General features: G+C 48.6%; 1 protein-coding gene across 1 annotated transcript in view; it reads left to right on the top strand.

Annotated features, from left to right (window-relative positions):
• Nucleotides 1-22,307, top strand: part of LOC137435747 (copine-4-like) — a 354,102-nt gene that overhangs the window by 162,985 nt on the left and 168,810 nt on the right. Inside the window, exon 9 of the mRNA XM_078785105.1 lies at nucleotides 1,477-1,491. Coding sequence (XP_078641231.1) covers nucleotides 1,477-1,491 — 15 coding nt within the window. The remainder of the gene's footprint in view (nucleotides 1-1,476; nucleotides 1,492-22,307) is intronic.

Raw genomic sequence — 22,307 nt, 5'->3', positions numbered from 1 at the left:
ATATCAAATTCGTCTCCACAATCCCTCTACTTCAAAATTTGCCATCACCAAATTCATCATCAATCCTCATAAGGAGGCAGAGATGGAACATCAAAGCACAATGTCACACCCACGTCATGATGCGTCTCACCATCCAAACATTTGCACAGTAAAAATAACAAAACATGGCATGGTGTGGAGTACCTGTCACCTCAGGTGAGTGGATGCAGATGGTGCGAGGAGACTTCATCCTAACTATCCTCTAAATGACTTTAACACTCTTTACACTACCCAGGGTCTCTCCCTGCCAATCCATTGGCCAACTTACACTATGGGTTCTAAAAACCAATTCCCATTGGCCAAACTGTGGTGCTTCTCAATTTGGGGTCTCACTCCCCCGATTCATCTCCCGGTGCTCTCGCACAATTTCTGGGCCGCGACGTGTAGCTCTCCCAGCAGGTCTACCCACCTGCACACCTCCACCACTGTAGTTGCCACCCGAGCTTACCTAGCTCCTCACCCTAACCTAACTAACTGGGGACAGCCCCTCCTGGCTCTGTCACCCCATGGTGCCCGCTGGCACTGGGCTACCCGGGTCCGTCCTCCGGATCCTCGGGCCCCATCCACAACAACTACTACCGGCTCCCAGAGCCCACCTGCGGCCTCACCTGGCCGACATCCTTACAGTGGTGGAGGGCCCAAACAACTACACACACTAACAGGCTACACGCCCAGCCATTTCCACAACACTAATGCACCCATCCAAATACCATTCTGTCACCCGCACCACAGATGCCAATATCCAACCACAATTTACCTGTACCCTCTACCTAACACTTACACTACCCGCCCCGGGTATCCGTGATGGGGGTCCACTCTTCCCCCATTCACACCTTCGCACCATCCACTCCACTCCACAATTTCCACCATACTCACTCCACGACCATCCATTCCAATACTCCATACCATTTATTCCATACACCTGTCTTTCATTCACCTGTCGTTGCACACCTGTGCAATCCTACCTGGTGCCACCTGCACCCTCCTCCTCTTCCTGGACCAGTTGGTCAACACAACACACAATCACCACTACTCCCTCATACACTGCTCCACACACCTGTTCAGTTGCACACCTGTGCAATCACACCTGTTCAATTCTCAAACACATGGCATCATCTCAGCTAACTACTCCCCTCTGAAACTTGCGCTTCCCAGTCGTCCCTTTAAACTATTGCGCTCCCACGTCATTATCAACCACACTAAACTACCTGCGTCCCCACTACAGGTATCCTTGTCACTAACTAACCTTAACGTCACCTAATGTCATCTTCGCTAGATCCCTATCAATATAACCTAACCCACCCGGGCTAGTTTTCACTGCCATACACCCCATAAACTATTGCTCCTTTGCCCCACTCGTGAGGGATGACAGAGTTGCCATCCCACCACATCGGGGCATCTCTCACTACCATCCCCCCAGTCCTCTGACGCTACGAGCCCCCGTCGCAAGAGGTACTGGGTCCTGCCTCGGCATCTAGAGCCGAGGCGATCCATGAGGGCGCCTGCTCGCCGGCATAAGGTCTTATCCGGTCGGCATGGACGATCCGAGGGGGGGTCCGTGGCCCCATTTTGATCTTAATGACCACGTCACAGATTTGCGACAGGACGACTCCTGGGCCTTGCCAGGGGGAGGTGAGTTTTGGGCACCTTCCCTTCCGCCTCCGGGGATTAAAGAACCAAATCTTCATCCCCGGAGCGTATTGACTCCCCTGGCTCCGGTCGTCGTACCTGCGCTTCATCTTGGCCCCCGCCAGATGGAGCTGGCGGCGGGCGAAGGCATGGACCCGCTCCATGCCTTCCTCCAGGTGACGTGCGTAACCCTCCCTCGGCGGTGTATCCGTGGTGTCTGGCACGGGACCGCATAGCAAGTCGGCGGGAGCCCGTAACTCCCGCCCATACATAAGCAACGCTGGACTGCATGCGGTGGCCCCGTGCTGGCTAGTTCGGTTGGCCATCAACAGGTACGGGAGATGTTCGTCCCAGTCATCCTGACGGGTGGTGGTGAACAATGCCAGTTGTTGGATCAATGTTCGATTGAACCTTTCCACCATCCCGTCAGATTGTGGCCGCAAGGGCGTGGTCCTGGTTTTTCGAATTGACAGGAGTCTGCACACATCTTTTAGTAATTGACTTTCAAAATTTCGACCCTGATCGGTGTGCAGTTCCTGTGGAATCCCGTGCCGACATACAAATCCTTCTACGAAGGCCTGTGCTACCACCCCTGCTTCTTGGTTAGGGAGGGCATAGGCCTCCGGCCACTTGGTGAAATAGTCCATTACAACGAGGATATACTTATTACCTTGGCGGGTGTGGGGCAGCGGTCCTAGGATATCCATAGCCACCCGCTCAAGGGGGGCCCCCACCTGATGTAATTGAAGGGGGGCCCTCATCCTCCGTGCTGGTCCCTTTTTGGCAGAACAGGCGTCGCATCTCCGACACCAGTCCTGTATGTCGCGCCCCATATTCACCCAATAGAACCTCCGGCGGACCCGAGATATTGTCTTTGTCCTGCCCAAATGGCCGCCGGAGCGGGTACCATGCACCTGTTGCAATATGACGTTCTTGAATTTGTCAGGGACTATCACCAGCCAGGAAGTTCTATCAGAGGGAACCTCCACCCACTTGCGATACAAGATGTTGCCTTTCAATTCCAGGGTCTGCCACTGAGCCCAATATGCCTTTGTTTGCGCCCCGAGGGGGGTGACCTCTTCCCCCTTTGGTCTTTGCCCCAATTTGACCCAATTGAACACTGGCCCCAGGACAGGATCCTCCTGCTGGGCCGTGCTCCATGCCAAATCTCCAAATTCCTCGTCCGCGGTTAGTGGAAAAATTGGCCCTCTCACCCGGGTTGCCCGGACGACGAGAATCGGGGCAGAATCGCCCAATTGCTCCCTCTCCTCGTGTCTCGCACAAAATTTACAGTTTTCCCCCAGACAAGGACGCCGAGAGAGTGCGTCCGCATTACCATGGGCCTTCCCGGCCCTATGGGCCACATCAAAATCGTACTGCTGCAACTTTTCCAACCACCTTGCAATTTGGCCCTCCGGTTCCTTGAACCGAAGGAGCCATTGCAAGGAGGAATGGTCAGTTCTAACCAAAAATTTCCGCCCGTACAGGTACGGGTGGAAATGGTTCATGGCAGCCAGCATAGCCAATAACTCTTTGCGAGTGACGCAATAATTTCGCTCGGGCCTACTTAAGGTCCGACTATAGTAACCAATCACTCTCTCCACGCCCTCCTGTGTCTGAGACAAAACTGCGCCCAATCCTTCCTGGCTCGCATCCGTGTCCAGGGTAAATGCCCCGTCACTAGTGGGGTAAGCTAGAAGGGGTGCGGATGTTACACACCCCTTCAATTTTTGGAAGGCCTCGTGGCACTCCCGTGTCCAATTAAATCGCGTCCCCTTCTCCGTAAGCCGGTGGAGGGGACGGGCCAACTCCGCAAATTTCGCCACAAAGCGCCGGTAGTAGGAGCAGAGTCCCAAAAATCCCCGCACCTCCTTGATGGTACGTGGTGCGGGCCACTCCTCTACCGCTTTAATTTTGGCTGGGTCCGTTTTTACCCCCTCGCGGCCGATCACGTGACCTAGATAGGCCACCTCTCTTGCAAACAAAGTGCACTTACTCGGGTTCAGCTTCAACCCTGCCTGTCTGAGGCACCCGAACACCTGGTCCAAATTAGCTACTGCCTGGGGGAACGTTTTGGCATGTACTAGGACGTCATCCAGGTACACCAGGCATGATTGCCATGGCATGCCGCCTAGTACATGTTCCATCAATCTTTCAAAGGTGGCGGGGGCGTTACACAAACCAAACGGCATCACAGTAAACTGATACAGTCCCTTACCTGTGGAAAATGCCGTTTTCTACTTCCCTGCCCTATCCATTTCCACCTGCCAATACCCACTCTTGAGGTCCAAAGTCGAGAACCAATTTGAGCCCGCAACGGCATCGAGGGTGTCATCAATTCTTGGCAGGGGATATGAGTCCTTGAGTGTCACATTGTTTAGCTGGCGATAGTCCACGCAGAACCGCGTGGTCCCATCCTTCTTTTTGACCAGCACAACAGGTGACATCCAAGGACTTCCCGAGGGCTCGATCACACCTGCGTCGAGCATTTTTTCAACCTGCTCGTCAGCTTCCGCCCTCTTGCTCCAAGGGAGCCGTCGGGCGGCCTGACGAATAGGCCGGGCCTCACCGGTGTGGATCTGATGTTTCACCAGGCCCGTACGTCCAATATCCTCGGTGGACAAGGAGAAGAGGTCCAAATGGGACCCAACCAGTTTGTGTAAGGCCTCCCTCTGGGTACCTCCCAACTCTACACTACTACGATTTACCATCTCGCAAATGGGATCGGGCCAATTCCTAGAACTTATTGAAGGCTCCCCCTGGGGCCGGCTCGGCTGGACGTTCTCGCCCCTCACTGACGCGACTTCTCTAACTGGGGTGCAGCCAGCTACCTTCGTGCCCCTCACTATAGTGCGTGGTTCTGTGCTAATATTAATTACTCGGACGGCCACCACCGGCCCGTCCGTTTTTACAAGGGTACGGCCCACGATTAAACCAGGTATGGATAGCGCTGCCACCGGTTCGACCAGGCCGCAGGATTCCTGCCATGTCGGGCGAGCTGACCATCGGGCCGGCACGATGGCCTCGGCCCCTGGAGGGATGGTCACGGCCTCAGGAGCCTTCAGCTCCACCCTCTCGGCCGTGCTCACCCCCTCCAATGGTAGCTCCTCCACTCCCCATCGCAGGATCCCCCGACTCAAGTCGATTTTACAACCGCTGGCAGTCAACCAATCCAACCCTATTAAGCATGGGTCGCACACCTCCGCCACCCAAACCTCTATCTCTTGCTTTACCGATCCCAACTTGAGGGTCACAAAACCACGCCCTATGATCGGAGCCGTTGCCCCGGTAGCCAACTGCAAACTATGATTTTCCAGACGCTGGATTTTACCCCAGCCGTCTGCACTCGAATTAAGGACCACGGGGCTGATGATCGTGGCGCTGGCTCCCGTGTCCACCACGGCGTCTACCCCCACGCCGGCAATTTTGCACCGAATTGTCAAACTACCCGTCCCAATTCGGCCACAATGAATGACCTGTCGCGTCAACAAGGGCTTCTCCCCATCCCCTACTGCCGAACACCGCCCTGCATGCCCGGCACGTTCTAGTTTCCCGGGCCCTGGCGGGGGGGTGTCTGAGGTCGGCTAGGCCGGTCTATACGGGGCGGAGTTGAGGGCATCGGTTGGCGGGAAACGTCCCGGCGCGGAGCTCGACACTCCCATGCACGGTGACCCATCCGAGCACAATTATAGCACCTCACCTGGTAAGGTGCTTGCCTCCGGTATTCCAAATTTCCCCCCCTGTATGTCCGAATTGGGGTACTCTGTCGTGGACTACCGGGTGCCACCGCTGGGGCCGCCTGCCATGGTCCAGGTCCCGCCAGGCGCCGATCCACTAACCTCCGGACCATGCTCTCCAGGTCGGGGGCGGGCCCCCTTGGGGGGCCGCCCCCCATCACGGGCCCCATCTGACGCACCGCCACTGCGTGGCGCTCGCCTCCCCGGGCCAGGGGCCTCGCTGCTTCCCAACGGGCTGCAGCGTCGGCCGCCTGACTCATGGTCCTTGGGCCCCACATGGCGAGCTGTTGTCGGAGCTCCAGATCCGGAAGGGCCTGAATAAAGTGATCCAGCGCCAGGCTTTCCTGGGAACTCGCTGCCATGTCCGCGTGTGCAATCCCTACTGCGCGGCGAATATCGTGAGCAAGTTCCCCGATGGTCTCCTGGGGCTTGCGTTTACGCTGCGCAAGTTGAGCTTTAACAAGCTCGCTTTGCTGCTCGATACCGAAACGGTTAATTAAAGCCGCACGGAGAGCCGGCAGGGTGAGAGCACCCGGTGGTAAAGCTGTCAGCACCTCCGCCGCCGCACCGCGCAGTGCCCCTACCAGGTGTACTCCACCTTCGTCCGGATTCCAACCGTTGCCTTTACACACGTACTCAAACTGCGCCAGGTACGCCCTCAAATCACTCTTGCCGTCATACGGCGCGAGTGGGACCTTGTGGGCGCCCGAAGGTCGGACCCCGCGCGTCACTCCTTGCGGGATCAACGCGGGACCAACCCGTTCGGGCTCCCACAGTACGTTATTCCCGGGGGGCTCCCGCGCGTCCCCCGTCCCTCCAAACACTACCCCTCCTGGTGTCGATGCCTGGGTCGCCCCTCCGCAACCCGCTACCCACGCCATGCCCCCACATCCTTGCTCACCAGCACCCCCCTCACTCCCCATAGCCAAACCTCCTTGCACACCTCCCCTGTCCATCCACTCCGGACCAGTCATACATCTTACCATTGGTCCCTCACGAACACCCGGGTCTACACCACCCCCCAAGCCGACTGAATCTCCCCTCACATCATATACATTGCCACTCACCTCCGTACCTCGTCCCCGCACCTCCTTTGCCACCTGCAAACTCTTTATTTGGTTAGTGAGCAGCACATCATGAGTTGAGCACCGACCTTGCACATATTCCATCACCTCCTCCTGGATTTCTCTTTTAGTTTCCCTCCGTCTCTTCTTAATTTCACTCACCCCCTCTTCCACCTCCTCTAATTTTTCCTTTACCTCCTTCATCTCCCGGTGCGCCCCCCCCCCCCCACCAGGTAACCTACATTGCCCCTCCCTTACCCCTTACTGTATCCACAAAACACAACACTACCCATAAACATCTACTTTACAAATCAACAAACGTCCCTACTGTCTTCCCCATTTGCTCACCCTGAGCCTTAATTTGCTCACTCTGAACATCCATAAGGGCCTTCATTTGGATCATAAAAAGGCCCCAATCCATCGGCGGTGCTGCCACGGTCACGGGCGTGGCAAAATTTGGTGCCGCTACACCCACGTGCGCGAGGACGCCATCTTGTGCGTCTGATACTCCCTCAACCGCCTCCTCATTGCTCCCCTCCATTTGATCCTGGGTTACTCCTAACCCCTCCTCTAGCTCACCCACCGGCATTCGATCGCCTTGACCAGCCATGGCGCGATTTCAAAATTCGGGTTTTATAAAACAAAACAAATTTCGGCCGCTCCAAATTTTGACCAAATTTTTTTTTTTTTTTCCTCTATTCGTTTTTTTAAAAAATTTGGTCGGGCCTCGAATCCCACTCCCAGACACCAATTGTTACTGCTATAACACAATTGGTGTTCCAAAATTTGGGCCTAACAAATTTAGTCCCAGGTCCGAATCCCACTCCTGACACCAATTGTTACAGATCGCGGTTTAAGATGTTAGTTACCGAGCGGTTTGGTATTGCCGTGACCTAACAGGATCCCTGACTCACCCGATTCACCCAGGACTTTGGCCGGATCGCACCACAGCTAGTCAATAGGGAAAAGACAAAGGCGACACGGATGTGAAGAAGAAGAAGCAGAAGACAAAAAGGTTGGAAATACCACTAAATTTATTCCTACTATTTACATGCTCAAAGTAACCAAGGAGAAGGAAAGATAATAAAATAATATACAGAAGGATTAGAGACACAGTGCAATTATTAACTTATACAGCTTAATTAACCCAGGACAGAACAAACAAAAGACACTGACTCACGCGGGGTATTGCAGGAATGGCAGGATGTGGATGGCTGGAGGGAGAGGGAGGTCCAAAGGGGGTCCCGCAGCACAACCGGCGCGTTTAGCAGCCGCCGTTCAGGCCAGGCCCCACGCTGCTGTTTTGGCTGCTGTTTACGTCGCGTGCTTTGCCAGGCCTTGTCCCACTCGTCTGGTCCAAACCCTCAACTCTTTCTTGTTTCTCTCACTCCTCACCACCGACTCCTCACCGCAACCAACTGACCACCGACTCCTTACCACCGCAACCAACGCAACCAACGCAACCACTGACCCTCCTCTGGCAACCGACTCAGACCAACTCAGACCAACTCCTTGTGACCAACTCCTTGCGACCAACTCCTTGCGACCAACTCCTTGCGACCAACTCCTTGCGACCAACTCCTTGCGACCAACTCAAAGTGCATCTCCGACCAACTCACTCCTCACATCCGTGTCGCCTTTGTCTTTTCCCTATTGACTAGCTGTGGTGCGATCCGGCCAAAGTCCTGGGTGAATCGGGTGAGTCAGGGATCCTGTTAGGTCGCGGTTAAATACCAAACCGCTCGGTAACTAACATCTTAATCCGCGATCTGTAACAATATATATATACATACATATATATATATATATATATATATATATATATATATACATACATATATATATATATATATACATACATATATATATATATATATATATATATATATACATACATATATATATATATATATATATACATACATATATATATATATATATATATATATATATATATATATATATATATATATATATATATATATATATATATTGTTACATCTGAGAGCCCACAGGCTTTTAATTTTTTTTTGTATTCTTGGTCGAGGCTCGCATGAGAACTAACAGATATAACATATAATATAACAAGCGGGAGACAAGAGCGGGAGAGAGAGGGAAGCACAGTGACAGTGGGGAACAGGGAGGGACATCAGATTTTCTTTGTTTTATTTGTATTCAAGATCGAGGCTCGTGTAACAGCCAACATTAATCAGAAAAACAAAACAAACAAAAAACGGACACACAAAACATGCAATAAAGTGTGCGGGAGACAAGATGGGGAGAGAGAGGGAAGCACACACGTTCAACAGCAGAGAAAAGGGACATCGGGAGATCTGTGGGAGAGAGAGGGCTTGGGGGAAGGAGGCATTGTGAGAGTTATAAAACACGTGGACACTGCTAGGACATCCAGGAAAGCAGTCCGCATTTCAAAAAAGTGGATCTGGGGTAAATTAACGGGGGTAGAAAAGATCAAGGTTTTGGATGGCGGAAGATAAGAGATGGTGGTGAACAGCTGTTTTAAAGACCTGGAGGGAAGAGTGGTATTGAAGAGCATGAGGGAGTTTGTTCCAGAGGTTGGAGTAAAGAGGAATGAAAGCGTGAAGGTGAGCAGAGAGTCTTGATTTTGGCAATTTCATCAGAAGAGGGCTGCTGGCAGATCTTGTGACCTGCAGGAATATTTGGGGAACAGGGCATAGATAGAGCTGCGGGAGCTTGGCCGGATAGGAGTCAGTAGAAGACAGAAAGACCACCGACCTGCCTGGGGTGAGTGAGTGAAATGCCCTCGGAGTTGGCTTCATCGCGGGAGATTCCAATGATTCTGAAAGCTTTGGTTTCAACAGCGTGAAGCCGAGCCAGTTGTAAGGCAGGAGCACCAGCCCAGAGGGGAGAGTAGTATTCCGTTGAGCTGCGGATGAAAGCCTTGTATGTGGTGAGGAGCTCAGGTGTGCCAAGAAAGAACTTCGCACGACGGAGGATGCCCAATCGGCGACTGGCTTTGGAGGCCAACTTGGAAATGTAGTAGGCCCCGGATAGATCATGGCAGATAGTGAGACCCAAAAGCTTGAGTGACAGAACTTCTTGGAGAGGATTGTTGAGGAAGTAGATGGGAGGGTTGTCCAGTTGGTCTTTTCGGAGGGACATGGTAAGAGTGTGAGATTTGTCATGATTGAAAGACATGTTCTACTTGTTTGACCAGTCTCTGATTTTGTCCAGGTCTGCAGAGAGTGAGGAGGCCGAAGACTTCCGATCTGAGGGATGAGGAATGGAGCAGCAGAGAGTGGAGCCATCAGCAAAGAGATCGAGAAGATTTTCCAGAGAGTCGGAGAGATAATTGATGAAGACCAGAAAAAGCACAGGGCCCAGAACACTGCCTTGGGGAACTCCATCCTGAAGAGGAAGGGGAGATGAGAGAAATCTATACAGAGCCACATGTTGACTATGACCAGAGAGGATGTCCGCAAGCCATGCGTGGAGATTTCCATGGATACCATAGGAGGAGGGTTTTGTGAGCAGAGCGGGGTGCCAGACCGTATCAAAGGCATGTGATATGTCAAGGGAGACATCTCTGATTTCCTATTTGGCATTGAGGACCTCCATCCATTGTTGAGACAGCAGAAGCAGCATGTCCAGAGTAGAGTGACCTGGTCTGAAACAAAATTGATGATCAGAGATTAAGCAATTGGAGAAGAGGAAGAATTTGATATCCGAAGCAATGATGGATTCCGTGACTTTGCTGATAATTGGGAGCAGGCTGATTAGTCTATAGTTGCAAGGATCTGTTTTTGCACCTTTTTTGTGCAAAGCAGTGATGTTGCTTGATTTCCATACTGATGGCAGATGACCTTGAGCAAAAGAGAGGGTGAAGAGAATAGAGAGAGGGTGTGAATGAGCGGCAGAGCAGGATTTTAGGACCCGTGGGTTGATGCCGTCTGGTCCAGTTGCAGAATCAGAGTCGAGGTTTGACAGAAACTTCTCCAGCTTGTCAGGAGAGAAGGACACAGAGTCCAGGAGCAGCTAGGTTCGACTGGGTAAGCTGGGTACAGAGAGAGATGGGTTTGGGACACAAGATTTTGAGGCAAACACAGAGTTGAGGCATTCGTCTTTGTCACGTGCGGTGTCAACTGTGTAGCCATTTGAGGTAAGGGAGGAGATGGAGGGGTGAACAAATACCAGAAACAGATTTGACCAGATGCCACCAGGATTTGGAGGAAGGAGACAGGTTTGAGAGTTCAGTCTTGAGAGTAGAGAGATATTGTTTCCTGGCTCTGCTGAGGGTAGACACACACTTGTTCCGAGCTTGGTGGAAGGAACTGAGATTACCTTCAGTTGGATTTGCCTTATAAGAGGCAAAGGAAAGTTGTTTCAGGGCAAGTGCCAAACCACAAGATTCAGTGTACCTTGGACGGGAGGAAGGGTATGACAACTGAAGACGAGATGGGATAAATCTGTGCATGAGAGAGAGAGCAGTTTACTTTGGAAGAATTCCCAGGAAGAGTTGATGTCAGACGCAGTGGAGATGGGAGACCAGTCCAGATGATTGATGGCTGCTTGAAGACCGTGCCAGTCGGCCTGAGTGAAATGCCAGACTCGTCCAACCACCTCCAACTCAAAGTTGTCCTCCCTATTTCTGATTATATAAAAGAACTATAACCAAGAAAACCAGACTCAGTGGTGTAATCGTCTGAGTCTGGGAGGTTAGCAATTCGAACCCTGGCTAAATTTATGCAATAGACTTAATGAAAAAAAAACGGTAGGTGCCGCTTCCTTGCTTCACACTCAGCAATCAAAATGATAGAAAATCGACAAACCAGAACAACACTCGGTAGAGCTCGATAGAACGACACTCTGCCAGGCTGAACAGTTTACATTTTGTATCCCACTTATAGGCCGGATCTGCATCTGGACCTGAACCAAATTGGAAGCTATTCTTCCTTGTCACACACCCAACCTGTCCACCAAGTTTCATCTGAATCCGTCCATAACTTTTTGATACATCCTGCTCACAGATAGACAAACAGACAGACAAATGGACAGACAGAAAGACAGACAGACAGACACAAAACAGATAGATAGGAGTGAAAACATAACCTCCGTCCACCCTCGGTGGCAGAGGTAACAACCATAAGTTGGCAATGCTAGTGCAGGCTTTGATGGGCCTAATGGTCTCCTTCACCTGCGTCAAAGTCCACGTTAGGGAACGTATATTATTAGAAGAAATGTTATTGTCTGTTATATGATGAATGATTATATTCATGGCAGATGGGCAGACTTGGGTTTGGTTGACAGGTTGTGAAGTAACACAGTCCAATTATATTGGATTCTGATGCTTCAGGCCATTTTGTTGATGTGGTTTATCCAGTCTGACAACCTTGAAATCCATAAACGAGGACGTTATATAGCTTGGTTTGGTCATGCGCAAGATAGATAATGAAATAAAGAAATATAGTTTTTGCATCCCATCACAAAGTAAAGCTTTGATTATATAAATAAATGAGACAGGTGCCATTCAATTTGCAAAAGGTTTATATATTTAAGATGGATGTATATAGTACCAAAGGTGTGGGCACCCACCTTATTGGTCAATAGGCCTTAATGGGCATGACTGTTTTAGAAATATTCCTTCATTGCACTTCACACTATTTGCACAGACTTGAATCTTATCATCAGCCTGGTGCTTTGCACATCGGGTGTCGCATCAAAGATGTGCTGTCTTTCGGAGGGGTTATTCATCGGGGGTTCCATCTACCAAGTGGGCTAGTCCATGGTGCCCATTTTAAATGAGTTAAATTGTGTGCTAGTACAATGATATTTGCTAGTTACTTTACAGAAAATTGATAATTTGAAAGATAAATTGATAATTAATGTTGGGGTTTGCTGAGACGTTGGTAGAGAAGCAAACTGGATCAGAACTGGCTTGGGGGAATGGAATGAGTCGTCGGCAGTGGCAAGATGTCAGGCTGGGAAGTTGTAAGTAATGGAGTACCTCGGGAATCCATACTCGGACAGCGGTTGTTTGTAATTTATCTATCTATAATTCCAGTAATCTCTGTACGTTTGTACGTCTGTTTGTCTGTGACCGCTGTTTCTCGACAACCACGGGTCCGATATACTTTTAACTTGCCAGGTATATTGCTGGGGACCCGAGGATGTGCCTTTTCAAGGTTTCATATTAATCGGACAATTACTTACCGAGCTATGTCCAAAAAACGATTCAACCAATCAGAGAGCAGCGAACGATCGCGTGTGCCGAACGTGGCGGACACACTCTGCCTCGGATGGCACATTTGAGAGCGTATTCATTTATTTCACGTTTGCAAACTATGTTGGCGTTAAACTATGTTTTAAAACTAATAAAACCGAATTTGCGCTACATTCGCTTTCCTGCGCGTTTGTGCACGCGATGGCGATTTCTTTACCAAACTCCGGAAGCCGTTCGCTTTGGACCAAACCATTGCATGTAAATAGAGGGGGGGGGGATTGTCACCGTACTCGCAAGCCGTTCGCTTTGGACCAAACCATTTCATGTAAATAGAGGGGGGGGATATAATTTTAGATATAGATATAGTACGGGCAATGCCCTAGTATCAATAATTCGGATAGCATGGTAAATAATGGAATCCACTGTCAGGTATTATTGGACATTGGGCAGAAACAATTGAAACAAGTACAGATACATTCAAATTAATCGCCCCCATGCCAAATAATAAAATATCCTCCAGTGTGGCATTGCCGGGCGCCGAGTAATACCACCGTGCAGCTCATAGAGACTGTATTTGGAGGGACAAGTGCATAATAATTGCACTAACCATTAATTGACTAATCAATAAATAAAAAATATAGTTTATTAAATGATTAATAATGAAAATCATTTATTTATTTTCTAATGATTAATAAAATGATTAAAAATAAATAAATGATTAATAATGAAAATAAATAAATAATAATCATAAAAAAATTAAATAGTTAATCAATTGGCTAATATAACACATAAACCACCACCATTTCATTTGAATATGTAACTTTAAAAAAAAATTGTCATTAATTGAATAATTAAATAATTAATCGATTAATTTTTAGTGCAATTATTGATGAATCAATAAATCAAAAATAGCCTTTACAGTCAAATCACTTGGTCATTGGCATGTCAAAATATCAGCTTCCTAACTCAAAAGGTGCCTGATATATTGCCCAGATGGGACAAAATATATAAATGATGAATAATAAAAAGAAATAAATAATAATCATTAAAAATAATTAATCAATTGGCTAATATAATACATAAACCACCCAAACCTCGGGAATTGGATCTCGCGAGATCTTGGAGACGGCGGCAGGGATTTTCGAAGCTCCACACGGTCTCCACGTTTTTCGAAGTTAAGTCTGTTCACAATTGTATTTTGTCGAAACTGTATTTATCTTTCGGTGTGTGAAGTTATTGTGTGCAACTTTGGTTGTTTCTCGGTGTTTATCTTTCATAAATTGATCGTCTGTTTGCCGTGTCGTGTCTTGAGGCCTTGTACAGTGTGCACTGTACAACCTTGAGGCTTTGTTTTTCGCTCAGCGGTCCGTCTTTTGTGATCCAATAACTTTCGTTCTCTGTATTCCCAGGCTTTTCACCCATAGCCTACTTCCTTGTGTAAATCTCAACTCAAAAAAAAAAAAAAAAAAAAAAACATTTTCCTTCTCTGTTCTCATTCGTTTATTCATTCTTATTCGTTCGTTCGTTCTTCGACCACGTGTTTCTCCCCCATTTCCCCAGATAGTTTTCACTCATTAACCTTCAATGTTTACACTTTCCCCTCAAGTTATGTATTCCGTCATATTTTATAACACCTTTTTCTTCTTCTTCTTTAAAAGGCTGCTTTCGACTTGCTCACCAAATCAATTCATCCCAAAAAAAATATCCATCTCCTATAGTGCCTTTTTTCTACATTCCCTAAACTCTCCTGCACTCCATCCTCCATCCAGCGTCCTTAAACGTATTTTTAACTCGAAGGTCACAAGAAACTCATTTTGCAATAAATGTTCGTTTCCCATAAATCGTACACTTTCAAAAATCCAATCTCACCCCTCCCCTCCAAATCTTCCCCATAACCCCTCCCCTCCAAATCTTCCCCATCACCCCTCCCCTCCAAATCTTCCCCATCACCCATCCCTTTCAAATCTCCCCCCTTGCCCCCTCCCTCCTAAACTACCCCCTCACCCCTCCCCGCCAAGACGCCCCCTCGCCCCTCCCCTCCTAGACTCCTGCCTCACCCCTCCCCTCCAAATCTCCCCCATATCCCATCCCTTTCAAATCCCTCCCCTTGCCCCTTCCCTCCCAAACTCCCCCCTCACCCCTCCCCTTCAAATCTCCCCACCCTCATTGCTTCTCAATTTCCCCCCTCTCACTCCCCCTCCTCAAAGCATCCTCCCCGCTTCTTCCCCCTTCAAACTCTCACCTCCATCTCCCCCAACCTTCTGCCTCGCTCTTCCCCCTCCTCAAATAACACCTCATTGTGGCTCACCCAATCACCATCAAACCTTTTGTCCGCCCCATCCTTCCCTTTCTCCGAGTTATTCTGAAATCTCTGACACACCTTCAACAGCTCTCCCTACCTCTTCCACCTCTTCCACATCTTACCCTACCCCTCCTCCCCCCTGTTCTGTATCTGATGCTCCCCCTTCCTCTTCATTAACGGTATGGACCTCAAACATCCGGGGCCTTCGTTCAAACTTAACTGATCTCTCCATACAGGTTGCTTCTGTCAAACCAGACGTGATCTGCTTAACAGAAACTTTCCTCCTTTATGATGTCTCTGATTCCATAGTATCTCTCCCGGGCTACTCCCTCCTCCGGTATGATAGACCTGAGCCTCGTCCTGGAGGCGGGGTTGCTATCTTTATCAAAAACTCTCTTCCTCACTCGCCCTGCACTGCACTCTCTCCACCTCACCCCCAGGAATACCTCTGGCTACGGCTTCCCCTTCGCTCCCACCTCTTGTTCATATGTGTGTTGTACCGTCCACCAAACAGTGATGACTCAATCTACATCTCGCTGTCTGATGATATGGACCAACTTCTATCTACTCATCCCAACTCTCTCTTCCTCATATGTGGTGATTTCAACTGTCATCATGCCAGTTGGCTGGGTGTGGGTACCTCTCTCACCAGCCATGGCTCCTCAGCAAAGGACTTCTGCGACTCACTGGGACTGACACAATCTGTCAATTTCCCGACCCGGATCTCAGTCAACGGAACATCTTCTCTTCTGGACTTGGTTATGACTAACTTCCCTGAAAATGTCTGCTGCTCTTCTTCTGCTCCGATCGGATCATCTGATCATGTCCTTGTTAAAGTGGACATCTCTCTGACCATCCTCAGGGAGCCTGCTCAGCGTCGACGAGTCTGGCATTTCACTCAGGCCAACTGGCACGGTCTTCAAGCAGCCATCAATCATCTGGACTGGTCTCCCATCTCTACCACCTCTGACATCAACTCATCCTGAGAATTCTTCCAAAGTAAATTGCTCTCTCTCATGCACAGATTTATCCCATCTCGTCTTCAGTTGTCATACCCTTCCTCCCGTCCATGGTACACGGAATCTTGTGGTGAGGCTGTTGCCCAGAAACAACTTGCCTTCGTCTCCTGGAAAGCAAATCCAACGGAAGGAAATCTCATTTCCTTTCACAAAGCCCGAAACAAGTGTGTGTCCACCCTCAGGAGAGCCAGGAAACAATATCTCTCCGTTCTCAAGACCGAACTCTCTTATCTGTCTCCCTCTTCCAAATCCTGGTGGCGTCTGGTCAAATCCGTTTCTGGTGTTTGTTCCCCCTCCATCCCCTCCCTTACCTCAAACGGCTACACAGCTGACTCCGCACGTGAAAAAGCTGAATGCCTCAACTCTGTGTTTGCCTCTAAATCTTGTGTCCCAAACCCATCCCTCTCTGTACCCACCATACCCAGTTGTACCCTGCTGCTCCTGGACTCCGTGTCCTTTCCACCTGACAAGGTGGAAAAGTTTCTGTCAACCCTCGACTCTGATTCTGCAACTGGACCCGACGGCATCAGCCCACGGGTCCTAAAATCCTGCTCTGCTGCTCTGTCTCACCCTCTCTCTGTTCTCTTCACCCTCTCTTTTGCTCAAGGTCAACTGCCATCTGCTTGGAAATCAGCCAACATCACCGCTTTGCACAAAAAAGGTGCAAAAACAGATCCTAGCAACTACAGACCAATCAGCCTTCTCCCAATTATCAGCAAAGTCATGGAATCCATCATTGCTTCGGATATGAAATCTTTCCTCTTCTCCAATGGCTTGATCTCTGATCATCAATTTGGTTTCAGACCAGGTCACTCTACTCTGGACATGCTGCTTCTGCTGTCTCAACAATGGATGGAGGTCCTCAATGCCAAACAGGAAATTAGAGCTGTCTCCCTCGACATATCACGTGCCTTCGACACGGTCTGGCACCCCGCTCTGCTCACCAAACTCTCCTCCTTTGGTATCCATGGAAATCTCCACGCATGGCTGGCGGACTTCCTCTCTAGTCGTCGTCAACGTGTGGCCCTGAATGGGTTTCTCTCATCTCCTCTTCCTGTTCAGGCTGGAGTTCCCCAAGGCAGTGTTCTGGGCCCCGTGCTTTTTCTGGTCTTCATCAATGATCTCTCTGACTCTCTCGAAAATCCTCTCTATCTCTTTGCTGATGACTCCACTCTCTGCCGCTCCATTCCTCTTCCCTCAGATCGGCAGTCTGCTGCCTCCTCACTCTCTGAAGACCTGGACAAAATCACAGACTGGTCAAACAAGTGGAACATGTCTTTCAATCCTGACAAATCTCACACTCTTACTATGTCTCTCCGAAAAGATCGACTGGACAACCCTCCCATCTACTTTCTCAACAATCCTCTCCAAGAAGTTCTGTCGCTCAAGATTTTGGGTCTCACTATCTGCCATGATCTTTCTTGGGAAAACCACATTTCCAAGCTGGCCTCCAAAGCCAGTCGCCGACTGGGCATCCTCCGTCGTGCGAAGTCCTTCCTCGGCACACCTGAGCTCCTCACCACATACAAGGCTTTCATCCGCAGCTCAATGGAATACTGTTCTCCCCTATGGGCCGGTGCTCCTGCCTCACACCTAGCTCGGCTTTACGCTGTTGAAACCAAAGCTTTCAGAATTATTGGAATCTCCCGCGATGAAGCTATCTCTGAGGGCCTTTCACTCACTCACCGCAGGCAGGTAGGTGGTCTTTCTGTCTTCTACCGACTCCTCTCCGGCCTTGCACCCCCAGCTCTCTCTGTGCTCTGTCCCCCAAATATTCCTACAGGTCGCACAAGATCTGCCAGCAACCCTCTGATGGTTAAACTGCCGAAATCTCGGCTCTCTGCTCACCTTCACTCTTTCATTCCTCTTTTCTCCCGCCTCTGGAACAAACTCCCTCACTCCCTTCAATCCCACTCCTCCCTCCAGGTCTTTAAAACAGCTGTTCACCACCATCTCTTATCTTCCCCCATCCAAAACCTTGATCTTTTCTACCCCCGCTAATTCACCCCAGATCCACCTTGTTTGAAATTCCAACTTCTTTCCTGGAAGTCCTGGCAGTGTCCATATGTTTTATACCTCTCCCACCGCCCCCTTCCCACGCCCCCCCCCCAAGCCCTCGCCCTCTCTCAGATCTCTCGATGTCTCTCGGTCACTGCTCTCAAATGTTGTGTTTGTGTCCTTCCCCCTCTCTCCCCATCTTGTCTACCGCACCCTATGTTATATGTTTTATGTGTCGGTTTGTCTTTCTGTGTGATTAATGTTCGCTCTTTCACGAGCCTCGACCTTGTATACAAAAAAAAAAAAAAAAAAAAAAAAAAAAAAACCACACCCATCATTCCTGTCTGACTTCTCCTACTTTCTGACCCAGCTCTGTTCCCTCTCCCCCTCAATCCTCCTCCTCGGTGATTTCAATATCCACATGGACTCCACTGACTCCACAATAACCACTGACTTCACTGATTTACTCACCTGCTTTAACCTCACTCAACATGTCAACTTTCCTACCCATAACCGTGGTCACATTCTGGACCTTGTCTGATCTACTGGATTAATTTTGCACCATCTCTCTGGCTCTGACCTCACCCTCTCTGACCACTTAGCCATCACTATGACCATCAACATCCCCACCCCAACACCAAGACATTATCGCACTATCAACTTCCATAAGCTAAACGCTCTTTCACCTACCTCATTCTCATCCACCCTCTCTGAAAAAATGTCCACTTCTCCCTTCGTTGACCTCCACACCCCTTCTGACCTCACTGACGACTACAACCACACTCTCTCCTCCTGCCTTGACCAGCTTGCACCTATAAAAACCAAAACAGTTTCTTTCACCCATTCTGCTCCCTGGTTTACCCCTGAACTCGGCCTGATGAAAACTCGTGCTCGCCAACTTGAAAGACTCCGCAATAAAACAGGTCTCACAATTCACTTCTAAGCCTACAAGGACCACCTACAACACTACAAAGATGCCCTCTCCCACGCCCGCTCCGCCTACTACTCTCAAATTATCCACTCTGGCTCTGGAAACCCAAAAGCACTCTTCTCTACAATAAACAAACTCCTCAGCCCCCTGAACACCACCACCCAGTCATTCACAGTAGACAACTGCATCTCCTTCCTTTCATTCTTCCAATGCAAAATTGACAACATCTACAACAGCTTAACCACCACCGCACCCGCTCCCCCTCAAACCACCTGCCCCCCCTTATCCTGCCAACCCCTGTATCAGTTCTCCCCAGTCTCCCCTACTGCCCTCTCTGAACTCCTCATAGGAATGACAACTGCCACCTGCACTCTTGACCCCATCCCCTCCAGCTTTGTCAAGGCCTCCCTTCCTGCTCTCTCTCCACTTATCACTGCAACAATAAACTCCTCCCTGTCTACAGGCATCGTCCCACCATCCCTCAAAATTGCTGCTGTTACCCCCATTCTAAAAAAACCTGGACTAAACCCTGACACCCTAAATAACTTCAGATCCATCTCCAACCTACCCTTTCTGTCAAAAGTTTTGGAACGCGCTGTAGCCACTCGACTCAAACATCACCTCTCTGCCAATAACCTGTATGAAACATTCCAATCCAGATTCCGCTCCAACCACAGTACTGAAACTGCTCTCCTCAAAATCACCAACGACCTTCTCCTCTCCTCTGACTCCGGCAACCTCAACATTCTCATCCTCCTCGACCTCAGCGCCGCCTTTGACACCATCAATCACACCATCCTCCTCACCCGACTTGAAACCACCTTTAACATTACCGGCACTGCCCTCTCTTGGATCAAATCATACCTCTCTGACAGACGCCAGTTCATCTCCATCAATAACTGCAAATCCCCCACTGCTCCCCTCTCCCAAGGTGTCCCTCAAGGTTCAGTTCTTGGCCCCCTCCTCTTCATCCTGTACCTGTCCCCCCTTGGTCACTTAATCCGCCGTCATGGTCTCCAATTCCACTGCTTCGCCAATGACATCCAGCTTTTCATCTCCACCAAGTCCATCTCCACCGCCACCCACTCGATCCTGACAAACTGCATCACTGAAATAAAATCCTGGCTTGAAATCAACTTCCTCAAACTTAACTATGATAAATCTGAAATAACCATCATTAGCTCAAAAACGCTCACCAAATCCACCCATAACTTTGCCCTCAACATCGACGGTTTCCCAGTATCCACCTCCCCTCACATCCGGAATCTTGGCATCATCTTTGACCAAACCCTCTCCTTCGATAAATACACGAAACAGATCACAAAGACAGCCTTCTTTCACCTGAAAAACATCGCCCGTCTCCGTCCATCCCTCTCCTCAACGGCTGCAGAAACCCTCATCCACGCCTTCATCACCTCCCGTCTGGACTACTGCAACAGCCTCCTCTATAGTTCACCCTCAATAATCACCAATAAACTCCAATACATTCAGAACTCCGCTGCCCGTCTACTCACCCATTCCCGGACCCATGACCACATCACCCCCGTCCTTTACAAGCTTCACTGGCTCCCCATCCCCCAGAGAATCCAGTACAAAATCCTCCTCTTGACCTACAAAGCCCTCCATAACCTGGCCCAATCCTACCTGACTGACCTCCTCTCCAGACACACTCCCACCCGCAACCTCCGCTCTGCTGGTACCAACCTCCTGACCGCCCCCCCCCCATCCGGACCAAATTCGGATCCTGGGGGGACAGGGCCTTCTCCATCGCTGCTCCCACCCTCTGGAACTCACTACCTCACACCATCAGAGACTCCTCCTCACTCACCACATTCAAAACATCACTCAAGACCCACCTGTTCAACACTGCATTCAACATTTAACCCACAGCATTTAACCCCTGACTATCTCTTCTCCTTCTCCTTCCTTTTGCTTTGATTAATTATTTACCTATTGATTTTTGTCTTTTTGCACTTGTTTTTTGTACTCTGTCAAAGCGCCTTTGGGCTTCTTGAAAAGCGCTATATAAAAAAAATGTATTATTATTATTATTATCATTTCATCCAAATCTGTATCTTTAATTTTTTTTATTAATTAAGTCATTAATCGAATAATTAAATAATTATTTGATAAATTGATGAATCAATAAATCAAAAATACCCTTTATAGCCACATCACTTGGTCATTGTCATGTCCAAATATCAACTTCCTAGCTCAAAAGGTGCCTGAGATATTGGCCAGATGAGAAAGAAAATAAATAAATGATTAATAATTAAAAGAAATAAATAATAATCGTAAAAAATTAATTAATCAATCAATTGCCTAATAGAACTCACAAACCACCACCATTTCATCCGAATCTGTAACTAAAAAAAAAAATTTTTTTAGTCATTAATCGAATAATTAAATAATTAATCGATTTATTGATTAATCAATACATCAAAAATCGTCTCTACAGCCAAATCACTTGGACATTGGCATGTCCAAATATCAGCTTCCTAACTCAAAAGGTGCCTGAGATAATGGTCAGAAGAGAAAGGAAATGTATAAGTACTTCATTAATCGCTAATAATTAAATAACTAATCAATTAATTGATTAATCAAAAAACAAAAAATACAGTTTTTGACAAAGTACTTGCTCACTATTGTGCCGAAATTTCAGCTTCCTCGCTGTCAGGATGGCTGAGATATTGCCCGGACAAACAAACAAACAATAAAACAACAAAGAAAGCAAACAAACAACCAGGGTAAAAACTGAGTACTCCCTTTCAGCGTGTGTCATAGCCGATCCCTTCGGTGCCCGGCAATGACGTAATGCAGCGCCTGGAGATGGCATAGGAAAGGAGTGGTGTACAACAAACAAACAAACAACCAGAGTGAGAACTAAGTACTCCCTTTCAGCGTGCGTCATTGCCAAGTCCCCTTCGGTTCCCGACAATGACGTTATGCAGCACCTGGAGGTGGCATAGGAAATTAGCGGTGTACAACAAGGACTACATAATGCAGGGGTATTTTTAGAGAGGTGTGTAGAGGTGGTTGTGTATGTTTGTAATACACAAGAAAAAGATCGAGCGATGTTTGAAGATGCAGGACTTGAGCAGTTAGCACAGTGCCAGACAGCAATGGGAAAAGTTAGAAGGATTTTGGATCTCTACGTGGCTTTTTATATTAGAAAGGAATTATGAAATTGTGAAGATATTCATGGAAATGTTTAAAATAATGAAGAACATTTCTAAAATAGATTCAAGAAAGCCTTGTACCAGAGTGAGCACAGTAGCAAGGCAAGATGGCCTGTATTTCACACAAAGTCATGAATGTCTGGAATGGTCGGGCGTCCTGAAAAGGTGGTCGCAGCAGGGACAGTCGATGGTTTAAAAATGGAATCGAAT

Source organism: Myxine glutinosa, chromosome 9 (assembly GCF_964187855.1).
Source record: "Myxine glutinosa chromosome 9, kmMyxGlut1.1, whole genome shotgun sequence".
Lineage (NCBI taxonomy): Eukaryota > Metazoa > Chordata > Myxini > Myxiniformes > Myxinidae > Myxine > Myxine glutinosa.
This window is presented reverse-complemented; position numbering and strand designations above follow the sequence as displayed.